Here is a 24,675-nt window from a genome sequence, read left to right on the forward strand (position 1 = left end):
AATGAGACTGTGCGTGGCTGCTGGGAAGTTAGACTCAGCGTTACATTCATATTTGTGACCTACTCCGCTCCTTAACACGAAAATGAAAAAGCTGAAAATTTATTTGACATCCAGTTCCAGCATGACGATTGAAAAGTAAAATAGCATGCATGACTAAAAAATAGATTCGTGACTTACAAATTTAACAAATGATACACCATTTTTTGTTTTCAGTTTAATAAGCTCATAATTGTATTCAGCCTCTTCGAAACTGCTCGTGTTACCAAGTATATCGTTTTGTTATACGCTTGCGGGGAAAATCACAATATCACAAGAGTTACAGGTGAGTACTGGATTAATGACTAAATACACATGAAAAAAGTTTAAACTTAATACGAAAGAATCAGAGAAATATGACATTAATTCGTCGTAGGCGAGGGAGAAAGAAAAATATCTAGCTTCCCTCGAGGATTCGAACCTCGACATTCAAATTTTATGATCTAAAGCTCCAGTCCAAAGCTACAAAAGACCTCGTTAGTGAGTCAAGACATACGCTGGGTTCATATTTGACAAACTTCCTTCATTCTGCTGGCATCTGAATTGTCGAAAGCGTCATGTCTGAAAATAGATCAAGAAAGAGGGTAAAGTTCAAGCTCCATCGTCGAATGAAGAAATTAAAAACATCGAAATCTACGGGTTTAGAGATTGAATCCTCGAAGATGCTTAGATTCTCTTAATTTTTTATCCGTGACGGATAAAAAGATTTTTCTTCATTCGACCCCCGAGCAAAAAACTTCTCCTCTCTCTTTATAAGTTTGAATTCGATGAAGGAATTATTTCTCAATGCTGACACTAAAATAAACATAATAAACATTGAAGTAGCTGATTTATCTGCCCAAGAGAAATTTATGAAACTACCACATGGCTGATTCCAGTATTGTGTGCACCGCTTGAGCTCTTGGTACAGTAAAAGTAAAACTCGTAGGTTGTCTTCATCCTTTTCAATTCAGTTTTATATATATACTGTCCTTCTCCGGGGAACTGAAAAAAGGATTTTGAATTGCGGATAGTTTGTCCTATGTTGAAAGGAAAATAACTGAGCCTAAGTCTCAATAGCAGGATGAAGTAAAAGGAATACAGAAACATTAAAAATATACACAAAATTGGAGAGCAAGAACAAAAACAAAGAAAAAGACAGGCACGAGAACTTTCATGAAGTAAAAGAACAATTTTAATTTTCTAAACCGGACATTTGAAGAGATTTGTTATTTATTCGTAACAAGGGATTATAGACTGATCTATTGCTCGTTAATATGAAATCTTTCGTGGTTTTATCGAAATTTTAGTAAAGCAAAACGTATTATTCTTGATATTTTCAGGCATGTAGAAATAATAATGACAACTTTTGGAGGATAAACTGATTCAGAGGATGGCGGTTTAACAGGTACTACACAGTTTTCATATTGTAAATTACTATAGTGTAATTGTTCCGATGATTATTCTCGAAGATTATTGAACAATATTCACTGAGCCTGCGGCGAATAATTGTTAATCATGACACGTAATACCCCGTAACTGGACATGCTTGATCATGAGCTTAAGAAGGTGTAAGTTCGGCCAAGTTCCTTCTCTGGATTGTTAAGGACCGAGACGATGGTTTCAGGGATATATTATAAAGAAAAATTATTTATATATATACCAAGAGGTTGCCAAAATGGATGAATCTGCGGGACTCGTTATAGTTTTCTTTATTTTGACTTACAAGGAGATATATTCGTGGCTCCTTTGTATTTAAAACTCCTGGAAAACGTTTTTGTTTGTGAAACAAAAAAATTTCTGGTTAAGAAATTACGAAGTGATGAACCGGCTACAAGCACATCATTTCTTTTTTTCGACTTCAATGTGGGAAATCCTTAGAGAGCACATCACACCCTCTCGGGTAGTTGATTAGAACACAGCTGGATTCGCTTTAACCTTGTTCGCTCATGGGTTACACCACATGAAAAGAACAAAAAAAGTAAGAGAAATTGGAGTAACGTGATAAAGAGCGAGGTGACATAAAAATGAAAAATTCAACCCTAAATTTTAATTATTACGAATTCTTGATCATGTATGAAAATGAAACTTCGCCAACGTTACCATTTATTTATTTATTTGGTTTTTTTGGAAGCTTTGCAAATATCGTTCGACCTCCTCGAAAATTTCTCTTAATTTTTTCTTCAACAATTTAAACCACTCATCCAAAAGGTGATTTGTCGTATTTCGCGGTTCGGTCGGAATTCGGTTTTGGCGGGAATTCTCTTTGCGCAATGACGAACAATATTAGCTCATGTGTTTACTACAGAAGGTAAACATTCTGGCTCAGAAAATGCTGGTGGTTGGGTAGAATCCTGCTCTGAAGGACGCGGAGAATACCACGCCTGTCTAACAAGAGAAATTTCCTTATATCCCCCTTCAAAACTATCTTGCAACAGATTCTATTATGTCAGCAATGCATTTACAGATATTTTTTGATTTCTCCATAGTTTTGTGATATCAAAAGATTTTTTTCAGTTTTATTTCGGTTTCAAATGCTCCTATAATCTGACAACAAAGTCTTTCGATGCAAGATGGAGCCTTTTCCACACATTGGAAAAACGCACTGATAACTCTGATTCACGAAAGCTATAGAAAATTAGCAAGAAAATTCGTAAACCAAATGAAATCTTACTCTCACTCTAATTGGTTGATAGTTATGTTTAGATGATCGTATGTAAACGCGTTTCTTTGCATAATAGGCTGCGGGATTTTGGAAGAACTCGTGACAGTTGTGCAGACCCTTGACTGCGTTTTGAGTTTGTAAAATGCGCCGCACCATTCGAAGATTCAACAACCCCGTTTCACGGGAAACCCACAGGCATTACACTGCCGTCTGTATCCAGAGGGTGGGGAATTTTTCAAGCAAAATCCCATCACAATAGCGTGACGGAGAAACTTTGAAATTCTCACTCTTTCGTTTTCTCTAAGTATCAGAGACGAGTTGGTCTCCGCCTTTCATTTTGGGTTATTTTCATTTTAGTATCCTTTTTTGTTTCGTGAGGATGTTTCCTAGCGCAGTAAAATTCTATTCTATTTTATTTCCAGCTATGGCGGAGAGTAAACTTCCGACAACGGGAGAAGAACTGGATTTGAACAATGAGATTCGGGTCACAGGTGAGAGAGAGCAATAGAAAAACACTGCTACATGGTCATTTTGAAGCGGTTGTAATGTTTCGTGGTGGAATAGTTAAGTACATCTTTAGTGGGCATTATCAAGAGCGGCAAGTCTGGGACTGGAAGTACAGCGGTAATCCGCATAACGATTCAAAATGGCCGATGACATCACGGAAAAAGGAACTGAACACCAGTTTTGACCAAGCGCTTTTCAAACTCGGTCGTCATTATTTGAGCAATTCGCATGGACTATAAATGAATTTTTATCCATAACAATTCAATTTAATAAAGTTTTATTTTTCATATTTTTGCGTTTTCTCTGGCAATATTAATAATGTTTATCAAATGATCGAATTTCAGGGACAAACGAAAGTCAAGTGACATCAAATGACACCAAACTGGAGGTGTACGATGATCCATTAAGAGGTGAGAAATTAGATTCTTTAAAAGACGCCTCGGTGTGGTTTTTTTTTTGGTTTTTTTTTTGAAACAGAAACTATGTGCTCGAATTTCAAACTTTATCACCAGAGAAACACTGAGTTTCATTGCTGCGTGGGTCACGAACAAGCTGTAGGTGTAACGTGTACAATTGTATACATATACATGGGATGAAAATCATCATTAAAGTTATTACCGCTAGAAATACAAGAAAATGTAATGAAAAAAAATTAGTACCGTACTCAGTATCACGGATAGATTTGAATCAAAATCAAAGAAAATGTCCAGAATGATTCTCATTTACGCCACGTACACTTTTGCAGTTGCTTTATAAATTATGAATCACTACTATTGCTAAATATATCCTGATACAATTAAAAAACATTTGTAACTAAAGTCGAGAGGAGACTGATCGTGGAAATCAAATGGGCAACAACGTTTACAAAAAGTTTTATCTGATTCTGCGTTCCTTCAAACACACCACACCATATATGGCCAGAGTTCCCGAATTTCATTGGTCTGGAGACCATTTAGAAGTGATTCAAAACATCATCTTAGAGTTAACGGTTTGTAAAACCATAGTTAGTAGAGTTAGTAGTCTCCTCTACTAACTATGGTAAAACTTATAGATATCAGTGGGGTGAGGGTTAATGGTCGGCGGGCCCATGTATACAATAACCGACTGTTCAAAAAGAACGAAAGGCCTGTAAAGGATAGGAATTAGAAAGGGGATCTAACGACATGAAAACGAAACCTTGTTAAAACGAAATCATTAATGTTAAACCGGTGTGTTTTCAGATATAGCAAGAGTATGTCTCGAGGAAGGTAACAAAGAATACAGACAGGAAAAACATCAAAACGCGATAAACTCCTACTCGGAAGGTCTTCAAGTGAACTGCGAAGATATACGGCTGAACGCCAAGCTTTATAGCAACAGAGCAGCAGCTCATTTCCATTTGGGTAAGAATCTTTTTAAAGGAACTACTAAATTCCTCATGGAACGTATTCAGTGAAGATAATGAATGTACAATCTGCACCCGTTGTAAACAGGATTTTATCCTCGCCTGCTGTCTTCCCTGTCATTTTTGCATCATTTATCGCCTGAATATTTAAATGAAACTGGCAACTTGAATCATGTCGATCACACACGTGGAAACTCTCCATTAGGATAAAATTCTCAAGCAAAGTTTCATCGCAATTGTGAGATATTCTTACCGTAAATTATGATAAGCATACTTGCCAAATAAATTGCAAAGCAACCAATAAGAATATCGAAAATTCCCACACAGGTTCGAAGACCAACATCTCAGGACTGATGTTGTGCGGAGGTTTATCCGTTCTGTGGTTAAAATTAATTACGCGTCTAATTCACTCAGTATAACATCTTCCATTTCGAATTGTTGCGTCTCAGCCGGCTTACGATTATATCAAGCTAAAACGGAACAATTTAGTTTATGATGGTTACCCCTCAAAAAGTGCGTATCCTTAAATCAAGGTGGTAATCCTCTTAAGTGGCGTCATGTCCTCCCTAGCCAGTCGTTGTGACTCATATTCTGCTGACTCGACCACCGAAATAATGGCTCGGCCATCTGCCAACTTAAGAATCAATCACTTTTTTAAAAGACGAATTTTATGGAGAAAAAAGCAAGGAATCCTCTCAAAAGATGCCCGGAAAAGCAATCAAATATGAGCAAAGCACTTACAGGGTCATATAGTCTAAAGTGAAGAGAAGCTTTAGAAAAACCGAAATTCCTAGATCCGAGTAATCTACTCATATTTTATTCAAGTCTTCAAGGTTGCGAAAAACAATACTTTTTCCGAAACACATCGTTCCCAAAGGAGAATTAAAATAATTTGTAATACAGCACTCAGGAAATTCGGGTATGCTTCGGCTTATTCAGCATAAGAAGGCAACTCCAGCGATGGACTAATATGATACCAAGGAAGCGTAGAGCTGCTTCTTTGATAAGTAAACCACCAACTAAAAATCAATATGAGGAGAATTGCCCTGAGATGAACTCTGTGAGTTTCTTGTGATCATACCCAGTTGCCAAGTTTGAAATATCTAGAGGACAAGAGGCGAAAAACGAAGGAGTTTGACCACATTCTCTTAAATCTGGGTCAAATCTGGGTCAAAATGTGAACCTTATCTCCCCCAATTTTACCCGATAAAATGATTTTCTCCTGGTTTTAACTAAGGCCAAGTCTAGGACAGGTATAAAGACGGATGCGTAAATTGGCACGTGATGACGACTGACACTTAGTTCCTGAATTCCTTAGGAAACTACGAAGAATGTCTCAATGATGCAACAGTTTCTGTTCAGTTGGAACCCAATTTAATCAAAGCTATTAAGAAAGGTGGGTGTTGCAGTCAAAATTCATCAAACCACTTTGCTGTGGTTTCTTCAAGAGAATTGTATGGATTACGGCAGCTGACTGTACCTCGGGTATCAACAATAACTGGTCCGTAAATGTTTGCTATGTAGATAAAAAGTGCAAGTTAAGGTCAGTGAGCTATAAATGAAAATTAAACCAGTAATGGTTCATTAACACCAAAGGTTAAACATGTTTGAAGTCGTTTTGTTAAATACAGTTTAAATTTTTTCTTCATAGAATTAGTATAAACCGATGTTAGTCGACTTCACATATAATATATTGAAAATGCAAATAAGCGATTGTATGAATTCTACGGAAAATTCAGTTTTTCAGTCCTCTCTTTCTGGTTTTCATTCAGTTGAACCCGGTTTGACTAAAAATGTTTTGCTGATGTGAATGGGGTGTGAGACGATTTTCTGGCTACTTTTATATGTGGATAGTAATTAATTAGATACCTCACGTCATTACCTTCTCAGCCGCCAGTGCTTGCGTGGAGCTTTGCTTGTACAAAGAAGCAAGGAGCTGGCTACATATGGGATTGGCCGTATCCTTTAACGAGTGTTTCAAACGTTATACGCAAAGAAATGCAAGCAGTTTTCACTAACACCAAGCTGAGCAGTTAAAAGAAACTAAAATATTTTCAGTTATTCCAAAACATTTCATTTGACAGAAGGGGCATTTTATCTAATTCGCAGAACGCCCCTCATCAGTGTCTCTCTAAGAATATCAGCAGGACGCCCAAACCAAACAATGATTACGCCTAGTGAGCTTGTTAACACTTATATTAATATTCACTCTGGTAAGAAAATATTTAAAATAGGAAATCGTCAAAAGAAATCCACTTTCGACAGGTATGTCCTTTTCTAAGGTTTGTTTAGGGAATAGCGCATGTTTTTTAGGGGTATTTGAGAAAAACACCGCGAGAGCGATGTTCCAAAATTCTGCAAAATACCACGAGCTTCCATTAAAAGAACGTCCAGTGACGCTGGTATTAACCCCAAACTGTCTAACTTATAGTCCGAGTCGTCATTCTTTCTGAGATAAAAACTTCTTCAGATTCACATCAATTTCCTTGGCTTCGAAGCTCATAATATCCAGACGGATCCGTTTTTCTTCAGCTCACGTCGTCCGAACTGTTGGCCACATAAAGGTCTTTTTTTTTGGTGTTTACATTTGCTGCATTTTCTATAAATTCTTGAAGCTTTTTCGATTCACAATCTGGAAATATTTCAGCCATTGTTTCAAAATTAGAATCAGTATCATTTCAGTTAATGTAAAAATGCAAATTTTAAATGTAAAGTTCCAGGATTTGACTGACATACTTATTTTCTCAGCGATTCACATACATGAAATGTCTCAACTTATAGAATTGTACCTCTAATATTTTTATTTTTATTGAAATTTGTACACATCCATTCATCAGTTATTTATTCTTAACCCATATAAGATTGAGAAGGATAACAAACCTCTGCTTCACTTACTGAGCAAATCTCAAACATTAATAGAGAGCCACGAGTGTATTATGGGAAATGCCAACGTAGACAGAGAAAAGACCGAAGAGGGAATCCGTTGTAACCTTCTAGGAATAGCTCATTATAATCAAGGGCAGTTCAAAACAGCAATCGATTACCATCAACGTCATCTAGAAATTGCTAAAGAAGTGGGAGACAAGGCCGGAGAGGGAAAGAGTTATGCCAATCTCGGCTGCGCTTATGATAGTCTAGGACAGTTCAAAACAGCAATCGATTACCATCAACGTCATCTAGAAATTGCTAAAGAAGTGGGAGACAAGGCCGGAGAGGGAAAGAGTTATGGCAATCTCGGCTGCGCTTATGATAGTCTAGGACAGTTCAAAACAGCAATCGATTACCATCAACGTCATCTAGAAATTGCTAAAGAAGTGGGAGACAAGGCCGGAGAGGGAAACAGTTATGCCAATCTCGGCTGCGCTTATGATAGTCTAGGACAGTTCAAAACAGCAATCGATTACCATCAACGTCATCTAGAAATTGCTAAAGAAGTGGGAGACAAGGCCGGAGAGGGAAGGAGTTATGCCAATCTCGGCTGCGCTTATCGTGGTCTAGGACAGTTCAAAACAGCAATCGATTACCATCAACGTCATCTACAAATTGCTAAAGAAGTGGGAGACAAGGCCGGAGAGGGAAAGAGTTATGCCAATTTCGGCTGCGCTTATCTTGGTCTAGGACAGTTCAAAACAGCAATCGATTACCATCAACGTCATCTAGAAATTGCTAAAGAAGTGGGAGACAAGGCCGGAGAGGGAAAGAGTTATGGCAATCTCGGCTGCGCTTATGATAGTCTAGGACAGTTCAAAACAGCAATCGATTACCATCAACGTCATCTAGAAATTGCTAAAGAAGTGGGAGACAAGGCCGGAGAGGGAAGGAGTTATGCCAATCTCGGCTGCGCTTATCTTGGTCTAGGACAGTTCAAAACAGCAATCGATTACCATCAACGTCATCTAGAAATTGCTAAAGAAGTGGGAGACAAGGCCGGAGAGGGAAACAGTTATGCCAATCTCGGCTGCGCTTATGATAGTCTAGGACAGTTCAAAACAGCAATCGATTACCATCAACGTGATCTAGAAATTGTTAAAGAAGTGGGAGACAAGGCCGCAGAGGGAAAGAGTTATGGCAATCTCGGCTGCGCTTATCTTGGTCTAGGACAGTTCAAAACAGCAATCGATTACCATCAACGTGTTCTAGAAATTTCTAAAGAAGTGGGAGACAAGGCCGGAGAGGGAAAGAGCTATGGCAATCTCGGCTGCGCTTATCTTGGTCTAGGACAGTTCAAAACAGCAATCGATTACCATCAACGTGATCTAGAAATTGTTAAAGAAGTGGGAGACAAGGCCGGAGAGGGAAGGAGTTATGCCAATCTCGGCTGCGCTTATCGTGGTCTAGGACAGTTCAAAACAGCAATCGATTACCATCAACGTCATCTAGAAATTGCTAAAGAAGTGGGAGACAAGGCCGGAGAGGGAAAGAGTTATGCCAATCTCGGCTGCGCTTATGATAGTCTAGGACAGTTCAAAACAGCAATCGATTACCATCAACGTCATCTAGAAATTGCTAAAGAAGTGGGAGACAAGGCCGGAGAGGGAAACAGTTATGGCAATCTCGGCCGCGCTTATGATAGTCTAGGACAGTTCAAAACAGCAATCGATTACCATCAACGTCATCTAGAAATTGCGAAGGAAGTGGGAGACAAGGCCGGAGAGGCATCCTCACTCTGTTCTCTTGGAAGTTATTTTGAGTTCCAGGGAAATCTCAAGAGGGCTTCTGACTGCTTTCAATCTTCTGTAGAAGGGTTTGATAGTATCAGGGCCGGCCTGCGATTCAACGATCAGTGGAAGATTTCTTATCGTAATCAGCATAAAAGTGCATACACAGGCTTGTGGCGTATAAACCTAATTCAAAATGAATTTGTCAACGCTCTTCTTGCCGCAGAAAAAGGACGTGCTCAAGCTCTAAAAGATCTGCTAGAAGCAAAATATCAGCCCCAATATTCTTCAAGGAACAGCGTCTCGTTCCTTACCTTGAGTTTTGTTCCATTAGGTACGGTTTTCATAGCTATCAGTGGACCGTGCGTTTACTACTGGGTTTTCCTTAGCGACAATAATGTCCAGTTGAGAAAGGTACATGTCAACAATTATAAGTATGAAGAGGAACTGGAATTTTTCATCGAGCAACTGAACAGAACTGCCTTGAAGGAGATCGATTCAAGAGATGCTGTTAAATACGAAAATCCTTCCCATGACTCGCTGAAAGCGGAGGAAGCAGCGAATGATATGATTCAAATTGATGTAAGGAACTCGCAATTAAGTGCTCTACAGAAGCTTTATGACATCATCGTTACTCCTATTGCTGATCTGATCGAAGGAAACGAGCTTACGGTTGTTCCTGAGGGACCATTTTGTCTTGTGCCTTATGCAGCATTGGAGGACTCGAAGTCAACTTATCTGAGTGATTTATTCAGAATCCGCGTGCTTCCGTCCCTGACGACCTTACAACTAATCAATGATTGCCCAGCTGAATTTCACCTGAAGAGCGGTGCATTGCTTGTTGGCGACCCATGTTTTGAAGAGATCATCTATCAAGGAAGACGGTTGGTACAACTTCCGGGAGCAAGGAAAGAGGCGGAGATGATTGGACGAATCCTCAGCATTTCCCCTCTCATTGGGGAAATGGCAACAAAAGATGAAGTGTTAAAACGACTCTCATCAGTGGCTTTAGTACACATAGCAGCACATGGTAAAATGGAAACTGGTGAAGTTATCCTGGCACCAAACACCACAAGAGAAACCCCTCAACCTCAAGAGAAGGACTATCTACTGACGATGAAAGATGTCATGGAGGCTGGGCTGCGGGCGCGACTGGTTGTTCTAAGCTGTTGTCACAGTGCTCGTGGGGAGGTCATGGCCGAGGGTGTGGTTGGCGTCGCCCGAGCATTCTTGGGTGCTGGCGCTAGAGCTGTTGTGGTAACCCTCTGGGCGATTGCAGACGAAGGAACCCTGGAGTTCATGAGTTTCTTCTACGATGCACTTGCTAAAGGCAAGAAGGCAAGTGAAGCTCTCAATCAGGCCATGAAGTGTTTGAGAAAATCTGAAACCTTCAAGGAGGTGAAGTACTGGGCACCATTTGTACTCATTGGTGATGACGTCACACTTGATTTTAACGACATCTAGTTGCTGATCCATGTAATTATTCTCTTCATAACATTTATGCATTGCAAAGTAACTTTAAATCCAAATTAGAGATACATATTTGATCATAAATGCTTTTTTCGTTATCTTGCTGTGTAAAGTTTAGGAGTTTCTTTTTTTTTCCCGAAGAAATTGAAATGCTTTTAAATTGAGTGGGCACAGACTTTTTCTTAGATAATTTGATAGGAGTGAAAAACAGTTTTCTGCTATAATAATTGTTTCTGCTATAATAGTTGTTGGGCGTTTCATGTCGTAAGGCCGAATGAAAAATTTTAGATGATCTCAACGATTCTCCCTGAATTATAATTTTTTTTTTACTTTTCAGTTAAGGCAGTGAGAATTGGAGCTGTATCATAGAAAAGACAGAACCCAAGAAAGTAAAAAGTTGTCCGCAAGCGTTCATATTTGGAGCAGAAACCACAAGGCTACCTATAAAATCTCTGAAAAAGTCCTCTACTGAGAGCAGGAGAAGCGAAACAGCCTTTAAGAGCCCATATGGATCTCTTTTTTTGCAAAAGTTGATTAGCCACGTCTTAAAAGCTCTTATGAGCTATAAGGATTTTGGACACGCAGAAGAAAAAAGACTTTGCATTTTTTAATTTTTAATGAACTGTACGCTTAAAAGTAATTTTTTTAAATTAGTGATGTATTGAAATCATTATCACATTTTTTTTTATCTAAAATGAACGAGGTTGTTATCTGTAAACAAGTTTTAGGTGTTATATTTACGTTCAAGTTGAAACACCTTGAAAACGTATTCCCAAAATGTTTTTGCAATTTTTTTTTCTCAATCGGTTTTTGCCATTTTTTTTTCTCAATTGATTTTTGCCTTAAGGTTTATATAAAGTATTGCAGCCACATGCGTGTGTAAATATTTCCATAGACGTTGAAAAATAATTGGTCGTTTGATTGTTAAATTAGCTTAGTTACAGTCGAATGGAAATTTCAATTAACTTTTGGAGGAATTTTTTCTAGTTTTAATTAGTTTTTGTGTCACGAACATCAGATTTTTTCAATCGGTTTTTGCCTGAAGGTTTACATAAAGCTATTAAAGCCATGTTTTCGTAAAGATTTCCATAGAACTTGAAAAATAATTGGTCGTTTGATTGTTCGATTATCTTAGTTTCAGTCCAATGGAAATTTTAATTAACTTTTGGAGGAATTAGACCTAGTTATCATTAGTTCGTGTCAAGAACATCAGATTTGTTGGAATTAAAATGGCACAATTTTTTAAGACCTGTATTTAATCCTAGTATTACTGATACTACGACAGATTTTTCCGACGCGTTTGAATGCTATAAAGTGTTCATGAACACTCTGTTTAAGCGAATTTTCCAATTGCAAACCGAGAGGCTGGTCGGACAAGCAGGTTCACTGATTTGGCTCAAATTTTGCATGTAGACTCGGCTAGGGGTTCTAACGCTAAATGGATATTTTAAGATTGAACGGTCATTAGGAGCCCCTCCAGGACACGGTTGTAAAGGCGCTGGTCAAGACGCTTGCAAAGGCGCTTGTTAATGCACTTGACAACACCACACTTTAATGAATGCGCCAATTCTCATTACTTGTAGTAGGAAGTCTTCGGGTGTGATTGGTTCCTTTAAGAAAACTCATGGCAATCCAAACCCATGACTCAAAAAAGTCAGCAGGAAGTCTATTTGAGGAGCACGTGGGAGAAATTCAAGTTTGAAATGCGGGGACATATTCTGTGCTGGAGATATGCCCAAAAACCGATAACTTTCTACCCACAAAATCAAAGAACACTTTTCTCGTCAATCAAAAACCGTCCTTTCCCGAAAATCTAAATAAAAAAATAAATTAATATGAAGCGTAATTAACATGAACAGAAAGTATTCTATGATTTTCTTACAGACAGTTTTATTTTCAAAAAGTTCTGACATCAGAAGATTTCCTTCACGCTATATGGTGTTCAAGATCTGATTACAATTCTGTTTTTCGCTCTATCTTCAACAGCTCAACCTCAAATACCAATGTAGCGCCCCCTGAAAAGATAAAATAATTGGCGTACATTCATTTTAAGTTGCGTTTTGAGGAAAAAAGTTCATGCCGGAATATGATTGAAGAAGCCCTTAATGTATCCCTCAAGGAAAGAGCCCCTTACACCTTAACTGGCCTAACATCAGTATGGGTATTTTCCACACTGTTCACTCTACATTTCCTAGGGTGTTAAAAGGAAAAATTTTGTGTAACAATCAAAAGCTTCTTTAGTTGGTGATTTCCTTTATTCTTGTGACCTTAATGTCTGACTCAGGGCTGATATTATATATTTAACAATTATTCACAAAAGTGGATGCAAATAATTGTTTTAGCAGGTACCGCACAGATACCAAACATTTAGTTTGTTTCTTTCAATATACCAAAAAATGGTCAGAAATTAAACTCTTGACGTGCTGTGTCATCAGCTGCTGGAAGGTGATTAGTACTTGCAATTCACTTCCAAATAGCCAATCAGTGCGTGTGAAAAGTACTGTTCACCTGTGTGGTATATACTAAAGGGAGATATTAGCTGCTGGTAACTTTTAGGGGTCAAAGTGTTAAGGGATTTTTATTTGCCACTTTACAATTGCTCATAGACCACTTGGTTTGTTGCCCTGTGTTTTGCATTGTCATGGTTACTTCAAATTTCTCTGGTGACCTTAGGTTAAATACATAGTTTAAGAGTGTACTGAGACAAAATGAATTATGAGCAATTAATACTTCAAAATAATTCCTTAAATAAGATAGTTGTAGTTTTGTGGTTTTTCCTTTTTTGTCAGATTATGTGCAAACTTGCAGGCTGTGAGGAGAGACTAGCAGAGTGTTGATGAACAAATCTGTGGGGGAAGTGGGTGGGGTGGCTTTGACGCCATGCTTCAAAATCAAATCTTTCCAGATTTCACAATTTCAGAGGTTGGTATCAATATCTTCGGTGTTCATGTAATGCTCTGACTCAGCATTGTCTCTGTTGACCACAAGCTGTTTACTCACCTGGGATCTTAGGGGGAGCTCCTCTGTCCCCATAACCTGCACAAAAGAAAGAAAATTCCTCTTAGTATAGCAAAAACAGCTGAAAATTATTTTAATAAGAATATGACTGGTAGAATTCTTGCATAAATCAGCTTGCTTGTATGTAACAGATAAATTATATCTACATAAGCTTGCATTTCAAGCAAGGTAAGTTGCCCCATTATCAATCCTACTAGTATCTACTGGCAACAATTCTTACTCACTGCATTGGACGTAAATTATATACTTAAATATCAGAGCAGGGACTTACCAAGGTCTGATGGGATTACAAGTTTCCTCTTTTCTCCTTCACACATACTAAAAACAACACGAAAAAAAAAGTTTCAATCAACAATAACAACAACGAGTTTATTTATACCTTGAGTAAGTAACAGCAAAATGTTAAAACAGAAAAGCTGGTAGCTGGGCACCAAAAAGAACTATAGGAACTATACCATATGTCAGTCAGCCTGTCCTCATCATACCCTAAGACACATATGATCATAACAAGAGAACATCACTGTTGCCTATTCTTCCCTTTCCTCCTCAGCTCTTCCCAGCTCACCCTATTCTCTTGAATCTCTTTTTCATTGGCCATTGTCAGTTGCTGTACTAATCAAATGCCCATTTAACAGTGCAAGATTATACTTTGTAGGCTAAAACAATACCAAATCAAATGACAACCCTTTGGCTTAACTCTACTGACTAGAAATATTTCATTTTTTTCATAGTTATTGAAATTTTTGCAATAACTGTATTTCAAGTTGTCAACAAATCAACTGATGCTTTTCAAGATTGCATGAAAAAAGCACTTCCAAAGAGGTTGGTTTTCATGCTTTGTAATTTAATGTCTATAAGTAATTGAACAGGTTAAACCACAAGGGTAAAAATAATTTTATGTTGCTGCTAGTTCCACATTTGCTGAATGGTTTGAAGCCAGTTTATTAGTAACTGTTCAGGTTCTCTTCAGCCTTAGCTATAAGTAGAGAGAGAAAAAAAATGTCAATTTTATAGACCCCCAATACATCTTTACCTGCCATGTTGTGTGGACTATGCTTGACACTTCATGCTTGCACACTGAACATTGAATCACTGGCCAGAAATTCTCTTACACCAGACTACTAAATCCAGACCACTTTTCCATAACTCATATGCACTGGCATTTTTACTACAAAATTCACCCCAGCTTGAACAAAATTTTAAAATACAGAACAACAAAGTTCAAAAGCTTGCTTTTCACAGTTTACTTTTCTTGTATAGTTCGGTACAGTTCTGGAAAAGTTTGAGGAAGTAGTTTGAAAATGTAAGTAATGTGGAGAGAGGAATTTATTGTGTATAAATAAGACTTAAAAACAAATGATGAATGGTCTATAGTTGTAACTTACTTTAATAGTCCTTGATCCCATCCTGTAACAAAAATTAAATCATGACTTGTTAAATAGTAAAAACACTTCTAATATAACCAAATGTCTTACATTATTATTCAACTGCTCTCAGAGAGTACAAATAATGCACAAATTGAGTACAAATATCATGTGAAATTGCACAGCTGTTTGGACAGTTGGTTATTTTACAATGTAATCCAACAAGAACATTACAAGACCTGTCCCAAACCACTCCTCTATTTGCTTTGTTTTCCCTGCCTTATAACAAATGACTATAAAATAAAACAGTTGGGAAAAAAAAAACATATGAGATGTTTGAGGAACTAAGTTAACTATAAACATTCTGAAACCTAAAGTTTATCAAACCATTAAACCCAATGCTTGTTAATAAGTTAAAGTAATAGATCCCCATAAGCTTGTGATGTCCAAATCTTTCTTGCCTTCTCCCTACTTCCCACATGGGGCAATTAATTGGTAAACCAGTAGAAAGTGCAATCACTTGCTTAAATGCACAATATCATGGCAAACTACAAATATCAGCCTGTTTTGCACATAGTCATGCATGCTATATCACAAGTATCCACCTTTGATAACTTGTCCCACTCCTAATGTAAACACGAATGGTTCTCCTCGAGGGATACTGCTGTCAAATTGTGTCCCGTTCCTCAGAGTACCCTAAAAATCAAATAAATTTAAACACACAGAACAAATCAACACAACTCAAGTTTGAAGGAAACCTTTTCAAGTTGTGACCTTTCTCTTGCAGCTAATTCAAATTAACTAATTTTGGGTTATGAATGGAAAAAACTTTAAAAATTCTGTATCAGCTGATTGAGTTCAATTTCTTCATTATAATTGGTTTACAAGTCATGTTACCTGAGGAAACCATTTTCTCACAAGGAGTTCAAGACGAAACATTGCATTAAATTACTTCCCTCATCTTTGATAAATATCTTTAAATACCCTGTAAATGAACCATGCAAGCAGAAACAAGACCCTCTCTGTTATGCATGTTTGACAGAAGTCTATTCAACAAAAAAAGGAGTAAAAGTTCACAATATTAAGTGTGACACTGTTGAAAATTAAGTGAAACATACTGCTGTTAAATTAGTGAAGTCAATTTATGCCTGGTATATAGTTTATCTCACTGGGCCTTTTAAACCAGCCAAGAATCAAACCAACATGAAAAAGTGAATTTCCCTTCCTCACTGTCATACGATTAATTCATTTTACAACATAGCTAGTAAATTTGTCTGATCAAATTCAATTGCATGAGTTTGCTTCATATTCCTATTGTGCACGCTCATGACGTCAGCAAACAAATCCCTCAGAGAATTTTGCATTCAATCAGGAAATAAAGTTCATTTACACGCATGAATTCACCTGTCAGTTTTTTGACCAACCTAAGACATGATCATTTACAGCGTAACAAAATGTTTTCTTGAGACGAAATTATCAACGTGCTGAAGCATAGCAGAGGGAATATTAACCCTTTTACAACATTTAAACCATGTGGCTGTGGTCTTTGAAAAAATTTACTTGTGCTTATTTATTCCAAACTGCAGGAGAAAAATTGTGATTACATATTAATAATATACATGAAAAAATACGAGAAAGCTTATCATAATTATGTGGAAGCAAAGCATGCACATCATGTGCAAAAATAATTTATTCAAAGCCTGCAAATGACATTGTGCGTTCGGTCAAAACAACCGTGTACAATCAAAACAATAATATACATTGATATTTTCCCATCTTTAAGGTCCGGCTAAACATTTCAAGGAATTGTTGAGTCTGGTTTGTTACTTCTTTGTACTGAATAAACCCTCTTCTGCATTTAATCACCTATAAGCCGCATTTACCTCAACCAATCAGAACTGAGTAACTTTTTCATGTATCTTATTATTGCATGTAATGTAACAGTAATGCATGAACCTTCCTTGGTTCCTAATGCATGTCCACTGATGTACAACCATGCAAGATTTTAGGGGACTCCAAGGAGACAAAAGTAAGTTTTGAGTGGAATTTTTGAGGAGGATATTCTAAAAATTATCTTTTTGAGACACATTCAAACTGGCTCTTTCCCGTACTAATCAGACAGAAGATATTTGCTCTCAATCATGATGCACAGACTTCCCACTCAGTCATCAAGTAAATATTATGATCCGTCAAATATTTTCGCCGTTCAGAGCTGTTTACAGCCAATCAAATCAGAGAAATAACATTTTCACATGTGGAGAAAACGTTTCATCCAATCATGAAGAACCTGTCAGAAGTACTGAGTTTTCGATGAGAGAAACCCTGCGTTTGTTTACAAAATTTATCGCAAGAAACGACCAAACTCAATGCTGACCACTGAGGCCCCTTTCTATCTTAGTATGAACTATTCAAAGTATTCTGGTAGATGTTGGTTTAAGGCAAGTGCAATGGGGGTAAACAAAGCTGGACTCGATAAGAGGTGACAGCTCATGAACCACAGGGCAAGAAAGACACCTCTATAACAGTAGGTACACACGACTGACATGTTTGAGTGAAGCATGTCAAACATTAAGGTGTGATTGTCAGGTTGCTTTTCATTACTAGCAAACAGCTTATTTCTATCAGCTTTGAAAACTTCTGTATCCTTGCTTTAAAAAAAAAACGCATTTCCCATGAACATTTAAACATTAAAGAGATAAGGAACCAGCAACAGGTTTTTCCATTGTCTCATAACATCAGATTCTCCTCACAATTTTTTGGTTACATTTTAAAAAATTTTAATCATTATAACATATTGAAGTCGCAGATTTTAACCCTTTTAGTCCCACTAGTGATCTAGACAGAATTTCTCCTTACACCATCAGTACAATATCAAACAAACAAATAATGAGTATAAAGAAAAATATCAATTGGGGGATAATTGGTTGATCCAATTCCAAATTCTCCAACCTAACAGCAAATAAATTGTTTGGCAGACAGTAAGGAGAATTACTGATGAAATCTTGAGAGTTAAAGGGTTATGTAATCCTATTTTTTTTTTGAGAGGGCACATTAATGAATCTTGCAATCTGATTGGTTCTTTACCCGGTCAGTATTTTCCTATCTCTGCCCACGGGCCACGGTAATGCTTTCGTGAGTCGCCAAGTACATCCCAACTTTTGTTGCCATTTTTCATAAAATATAGCTTGTGTTTCCGGCTGGGCAGTATTTTTAAGCAAACACATCAGTAACTACTTCAAGCCAATGAATAACTTATGAATCCTCCCTTTTCTCTCACTCAAATCACTTTGGTTGACAGAAAAATATTGGTTTCAGAATGAATTTGTATAAACAATAGTGTCGTTACGTTGGTTGACAAGTGGCCTAAAACCTGTCTGCAATTAACTTTAATCGTTCACAAAAAGTACCAAGAAAGTTAAAATGTGAGGGATTTTGTTACAGTTAAACTGAATGAAGGAACTTTCATTCATTTAATACCTGAATTTTCTCAAGCAATTTGTTCGCATTGAAAGAGCGAGCGAAGTTTTAATTTAAGTTTTACAACAAACATATGCTCTCAGTGAGTCTTTCCAAGTCTGTTCAATTTGAACATTTGTACCGTAAATTGCACAAGAGAAACTGAAGGAATTTTTTGAGAATAGGCCGCATTAAATCCCCTTGTGTCTCGTTGGAGTGTGCCATTCGAATTTAGTTTTTGTGGAGGAAAGACCAGATTTACACATGCCATTGCAGCAAACAAACAAGCAAACTCTCACAACTTCAAAATAAAAAAATTGAATTTACTCGCGATTACTTTCCTTGCCGTTTATTTAATGAACAGAGGTAAATCTTTGTACATGAATGAATCGTCGATGAGAGTGAATAATACTTTCCATTAGATCATTGACTGTTTTTGAAGAAAACATTGTCATGACAGTCCTTGCCAAACTAGTTCCGTTGTTTTTCAAATGTTCTTACGCTTTCTTTTGGTTACACACTCTCTAATTGACAGGTGTCAGATTGTGACAGATACTTGTAAAAATAATGTTTCAAAGTTTGTTTGGAAGCCTTTTAAATTATCGTTGTGGAAATGAAAATGTTTCGCTGACGCATCTCTCTTGAATTTGCATCACCTCTATTTTAACTACCATTTACTGGCTCAAAAACTGTTCAGTTTATGGAAGATCTTGCCGTATTTACAGCCCTAAATCATTTGGGTTCTTTCGGAACAAATTTCGTCAAGTTTCAAAAAAATAAATATGGTATTTACTGGCTAAGGGTTGGTCGGTATGGTGAAAAACTGTGACCTCAGTCTTGAAAATGCTGCCCTCGGCCTACGGCCTTGGGCAGTATTTTCAAGACCTCCGTCACAGTTTTTCACCATATATACAGACCTCCCAGCCTGCAAATAACATGTATATATGTACCAGAAAAGCAGCAAATAAATGTAACATACTCCAGTAAAGTGTTGTTATGTACAATGAAGTTTCAAACTCATTAAAGTTAAGTTGACTTCATGATTCAAATTTTAGTTTAAGAAATGTGTAATATCTCTTTACATGGATGAAAAGAGAGTGCCAATTATGAATTTTAAAATAGTAAATGCCAAAAACTTTAAGATGGATTTATTTATTATCTATTCACTGAGATTTAACTCATTAGCTGGCACACAAAGATATAAAAGACCCTTTGTGAAAAAACCCAGGGCAATAAAATTAAAGATTCAGGAAAAGCATATGACATCAACTAGTTTACTGATGTTCTCACCTGAATTCAGTCTGGAAGGAGAACTCTGCAACACTTCTGTTTTATCTTCTCACACCTGAATTAAAACATAAAATTTAATTATTTGCAGGCAGATTAAGGAAGAAATTAAAGGGATGGATATATATTACATAAAAAGAAACCCCTTAATATAAAAATAAGGCAGAAGTATATTACCTACGTGTCTTTGCTTCTGAATACAGCTTTAATAGGTATCTTTCATGTAATTATCTACATATGTAAACCGGGTGCAATATACGGTCGTATATCCTCTTTGAAGGCTGCCTTTTGAATCAAGTATATCAAGTTCAGTACCTCCGGAATCATAAGCCGAGCTTTTGGGGCTACAAAATGATAAAATAATCAACGCGTTATGGCAGGCCAATTTATCGAGAGTCAATTAAGTATAGTTTCCTAAAATCATTTGGAAAGTTGAAAATGTGCTTCACTTGTGCTACATATACGGTTCCGAGAGTGTGACTCGATTAATTCAAAAGAAAATATCCAAGCAGGTTACAGAAATGGTTCACGAATTGTAAACTGATAATGTCACGGTTAATAAAACCTCCCTGAATTATGGTGCTGATATGAATTATCGTTCATAATCGCTTATGAAATTCCGAGATTGTACCTCAATGAATTCAACAGAAATATCCAGGAAAGTTACAGAAACAGACTCTCAAAAACGGCTCCCGAATTCATAAACTGTGAACAACAATTACTTACACTAACCATGTGCTTACCAGGGTTCTTGTGAGCTCAAATTGCTAAGACCCCATTTAATTACAAGATCACAGCTCAGACGCTTCTTGCAAAATGTGATCATTATCGGTTTCAGAGATTGATTCTTCAGTTTCCACCATTAGGAAAAAAATATCGTATCGCAGGCATGTTCACCATAACCCGAGCATTACGTACGCCTCGAGATGTTGAGCAAAGAGAAAGTGGCTCCATGTTTTGTGAGACAATTGAAACCATTTCCTGAAGTTCGAGTAGAAAACATGAAAACATAGCGCTGAAAAGTACCATAACTAAACAATGAAATTCACTCATTCCGCAGTAGAACTAACTCCACTTCACCAGTAAGTTTGTTTGCACCACACATTTGCGGTCTGTATTTTAATTCTCAGATGTTTGACGGGTTCTCACATGACAATATTGTCAAAATCGAATTACCGCATCAGACTCAATGTAAACATGATCATCGCTGACTCGATCTCATTTTATATATTTGAATTTTGGGAAAGGCCACTACTCCGTTCTCAGGCTAAAACAATACTTCTTCGACAAAGCGCGATTTTTTTAGAAATAGAGTAAATCCTACGATAGTTGACTGAAGAGAGAAAGAGATAGAAACTTGCGCTCGCCGTTCGCTATCATTTGAAAACTTTCTAGGCAAAACAAAATCCGTAAGATAACTTCTTTTCCATTAACACCACGACCGTATAAAACATTCCAAACGACAGGACAAGAAATAACTTGAAGAATACGAACACTTTAGAATGTTATTCAAGCGATGAACCGGCGCGAGGGTTTTTAGCCGATGAAGGCCAAAGTCATTGTTTTGCCGAAACGTGATTTTAATTATAAGCTAGTATCAAACGACGATTGGTAAAAAAAGATTGAATTTTTCTGGGCCTTACCGTTAGAGAAAACCCAGATAAGACACGACTTACCTCCTCTTCTTTCTCGGATCCCTTGTAGTTCGCTTCCCTTTGATGATGACCCCTTTTCAGCTTGAAGGGAATTGTCTCAATGGCCATACGGATGGTTCAGATTATGCTTGGTTCAAAGAAGGTGTGCGGGTGATTATAGCCTGCAGAGCAGGCGTAATTTTGGCAAGCGAGTGCTAAGTAATTTCATGACTAATATACAAGCGACTAAATACAGGAATGGCTCCGACCTGTAATTGGATGATAAAAATAGTAAAAGTTAATAAGTTATATCTTAACTCTTTGCCCGTGAGTATTGTTAACCGCGTGTCTCAAAGCGGAACAATGAATTATCAATGCTAGTGAAAACACCGATCTGTAAAAAAAGAAATGATTACTTACGTAGCGAAGGGAAGGCAGCCTTTCTTATTCAGCGAGGTCGTTCAGCGATTTTCCAGCGATGAAAAAGTCATCGGCTAACAAGCTCCGCTGACAAAACTCATTTGGTCAGTTCAGGCGGACGACCAGAGACTGGAGCCATTCCTGTATTTCACCGCTGACAGGAATAGCTCCGACTCAAACGTTTATTAATTTTTTTCAATAACTTTTTAGTAATTTTTAAAAAAAATTTTTTAAAAATTTAAAACTAAAATGGTGAGCAGTGCTGTACGAACAGTAGTTGTAAAACTTCTTTATTCTCTGACGCGTTCCGTCTAACTCTCGTAACTTCTTCGGGGAGTTTTACGAGGTAACACTAAACGCGTATAGTTATAAACCATTGTTAGCAGCTATGACCAGTCACCATAAGGGCTTACCTGGACCTACGAGCAGGAATAGGCAAAGTTGTGAAAATTTGAAAATTTTTTTTTGAAAATTTATTAGGCAAGATGAGAAATATTTTTTGGGAGCCGCGGTTTTAGCTGAAAATTTTCGAATTTGAAAAATTGAAGAGGTTTTTTACAGATGATGCCTGGAAAGCAGTTGGCAAATTAGGTTAGGATAGCTCGTACAGAAAATGTAGTTTATGGTCCACTCATTCTTTCTTAAATTTAAGTGGTATAAATACCTTGTCTAAAACAGTAGTGTGATACGATAACTAATGAGATATACTCGTTCCAATACTATGTCATGTGATGAACAGCCGTCATTAATTTTGGAACATATTTTATAAAATCACTTTACTCTTTCTTGTTATAGCCAAAAACTGTTCGAAGATTGGTTGTGCTATCACTACAAACAGTCAAGGTACTTCGATATGATTCAGTGCGAGGGCTACTGCCACTGGTTTAACTGGTAAGACAATTTTTTTTGTTGTTGTTTTTTTTCCTTTTTTAGGTCTAGTGGAGTTGTTAGAAATTACCAAGCAAAATTAATCCGCGACTTTCTTCCTTTGGGTGTTGTGCAAAAATAGATCAAGAACCCGATGAATGGGTTTGTCCTTCATTTGAACAATTACCTAGAAAATCTGTTTCCACGAAAAAAATTCCCTCGATTGCGGGCAAGCCATACTCCTCCAGTAGAGCATACTGTAAATTAAAAACATCGGTGGCAGCGTCACGCAACCTTGCGTGATCTTTCAAACATGGTATGCAGTTGCTGCATTATGTTAAAACTTAGAAACTACATGGCCCTGTAGAAATAAAAGAGGGCTTCATTTGCAAGCACTGTAGACTTCAACATAAGAAGAACCTAATAAATAGCTCTTTCACTTTTTATCTGTATATAAATTATTTAGCCAGAACCAAAAAATTAATATACGCATGAGTTGGAGCCATTCCTGTCAGCGGTGAAATACAGTCTCTGGTCGTCCGCCTAGACAGACTAAATTAGTTTTGTCAGCGGAAATTGGCAGCGGATGACTTTTTCATCGCTGGAATATCTCTGAACGACCTAGCTGAAGAAGATAGACTCTGCCTTATCTTCGTTGTGTAAGTGGCCATCTCTTGTTTGACACGTCGGTGTTTTCGCATGGATATTTCATTGTTCCGCTTCGGTACACGCGGTTAACAATACTCACGTGCAAGGAGTTAAGATATAACTTATGAACTTTTACTATTTTTATCATCCAATCACAGGTCGGAGCCATTCCTGTATTTAGTCGCTTGTGACGAATATTATGGCCGCCATCTTTGATTTAAATAGCAGCGGAAGGCTGGGGAGAGGAATAAATTTATACCAAGGGGGCGGTCGACGGTCAAAAATAAGGAGAGGGGGAGGGGATAGAAATAAAAGATTTGTTTCGTTGAAGTTGAAATACCTTAAAAAATGAACTGCACTATTTCCTCTGCAGTGTTTGCCAAAAATATTTATTTAGAAGCACTTTACTAAGAGAGTTGTTTATACTTTCTAGGCAAAATCCATTGGGTCCTTTTAGTTCATCGCAAAACTTTGTGATCCGCAAACCTCGATGATCATGATTGGTTGGTGGAGCATTTTGTTTGGCTGGTTTAAGTTTCAACTTATTTTTGTTTGACTAAATTAACGTCATTTGTGAACATTTCCATGTAAAAGCATTTGAGTTGATAAAACAAAACCTGCACTGTAAATCCTGTTGAGTACACACCTCAGGGCGTCAGCTACTAATCTGTAAATTTCTTGTACTTCCTCTTGGACTGGAATATTGGCGATTCTTACAGAGTGTTAATGTTTTTAATCAAATGTAATGTCACAGTGAGGCAAAAGGTTCAATTCGTTAGCATTGTAAAAAGCGTATTAATAATTCAACTGCATGAGCCTGATTTGAAATATCAATGCATTAACAAGGGCGTGGTCAGGATCTTCTAACAGGGGTCCTTTTACTCTGTTTTTGTCGGAAGCTGAGGGCAGAGAGGGATTACAAAAGTTTTTATCATAATTTGTTAAATTTTCGTGACAAACAGAGAGGTAACATACTCCCATATTACCGAGAAAGATGTTGGGTCTCGTTTGACAATGCCTTTATTAAGATTGGCCTTAGTGGAGGATTAAATGAATACATTTTATCCTCAGAATAGGAGAAGAAAGAAGGACTTTCCTAAAAATCTAACGACAAGCTAAATAAGTAGTGAGTAGTGAGTGAAAACGAATTCTAACAAAACTACTAACCCAGTGTGAAAAACGAGCAGCTTACTAACAAAGCATGAACAACGTAAGCCACGTGTCACAAGGTTGCAAAGAAACTGATATAAAAAACTGGGCGAAACTACCGAAAGACTAGATG

At 37.3% G+C, this 24,675-nt stretch overlaps 2 protein-coding genes across 4 annotated transcripts; one reads left to right on the forward strand and one right to left on the reverse strand.

The window, feature by feature from the left end:
* The first annotated feature begins 141 nt into the window (after positions 1-141).
* Positions 142-12,028, forward strand: LOC149042279 (uncharacterized). The gene is made up of 9 exons (XM_089212781.1): positions 142-322; positions 1,359-1,423; positions 3,103-3,171; positions 3,532-3,597; positions 4,408-4,569; positions 5,890-5,967; positions 6,462-6,529; positions 7,433-10,705; positions 11,037-12,028. Exons 3-8 carry the CDS (start codon positions 3,105-3,107, stop codon positions 10,691-10,693), a joined length of 3,702 nt encoding a protein of 1,233 aa, XP_089068907.1. The 5' UTR covers positions 142-322; positions 1,359-1,423; positions 3,103-3,104; the 3' UTR covers positions 10,694-10,705; positions 11,037-12,028.
* Positions 12,029-12,572: 544 nt separating this feature from the next.
* LOC149042280 (peptidyl-prolyl cis-trans isomerase FKBP2-like) lies at positions 12,573-22,006 on the reverse strand. Of its 3 annotated transcripts, none has more exons than XM_089212802.1 (8): positions 21,879-22,006; positions 21,501-21,727; positions 15,687-15,777; positions 15,321-15,374; positions 15,103-15,124; positions 13,989-14,024; positions 13,700-13,735; positions 12,573-12,714 (listed from the first exon to the last, which is right to left on the reverse strand). In XM_089212802.1, exons 2-7 carry the CDS (start codon positions 21,585-21,587, stop codon positions 13,708-13,710), a joined length of 318 nt encoding a protein of 105 aa, XP_089068928.1. In that variant the 5' UTR covers positions 21,588-21,727; positions 21,879-22,006; the 3' UTR covers positions 12,573-12,714; positions 13,700-13,707. The 3 variants fall into 3 exon arrangements, with proteins under 3 accessions (XP_089068928.1, XP_089068926.1, XP_089068927.1); XM_089212800.1 differs by having other exon boundaries at positions 13,989-14,035; positions 21,879-21,986; XM_089212801.1 differs by lacking the exon at positions 15,321-15,374 and having other exon boundaries at positions 13,989-14,035; positions 21,879-21,976.
* Between the last annotated feature and the right edge of the window lie 2,669 nt (positions 22,007-24,675).

This window comes from Pocillopora damicornis, chromosome 7 (genome assembly GCF_964200805.1).
Source record: "Pocillopora damicornis chromosome 7, jaPocDami1.2, whole genome shotgun sequence".
Lineage (NCBI taxonomy): Eukaryota > Metazoa > Cnidaria > Anthozoa > Scleractinia > Pocilloporidae > Pocillopora > Pocillopora damicornis.

Coding starts and splice junctions, on each gene's coding strand:
- LOC149042279 (XM_089212781.1), top strand. CDS start 3,105: ATGGCGGAGAGTAAACTTCCGACAACGGGAGAAGAACTGGATTTGAAC. Junction 3,598..4,407: donor GTACGATGATCCATTAAGAG/GTGAGAAATTAG, acceptor GTGTGTTTTCAG/ATATAGCAAGAGTATGTCTC. Junction 5,968..6,461: donor AATCAAAGCTATTAAGAAAG/GTGGGTGTTGCA, acceptor TTACCTTCTCAG/CCGCCAGTGCTTGCGTGGAG.
- LOC149042280 (XM_089212800.1), bottom strand. CDS start 21,587: ATGGCCATTGAGACAATTCCCTTCAAGCTGAAAAGGGGTCATCATCAA. Junction 15,125..15,320: donor AGAGGAGTGGTTTGGGACAG/GTCTTGTAATGT, acceptor TTTTTGTTACAG/GATGGGATCAAGGACTATTA. Junction 13,736..13,988: donor TGTAATCCCATCAGACCTTG/GTAAGTCCCTGC, acceptor TCTTTTGTGCAG/GTTATGGGGACAGAGGAGCT.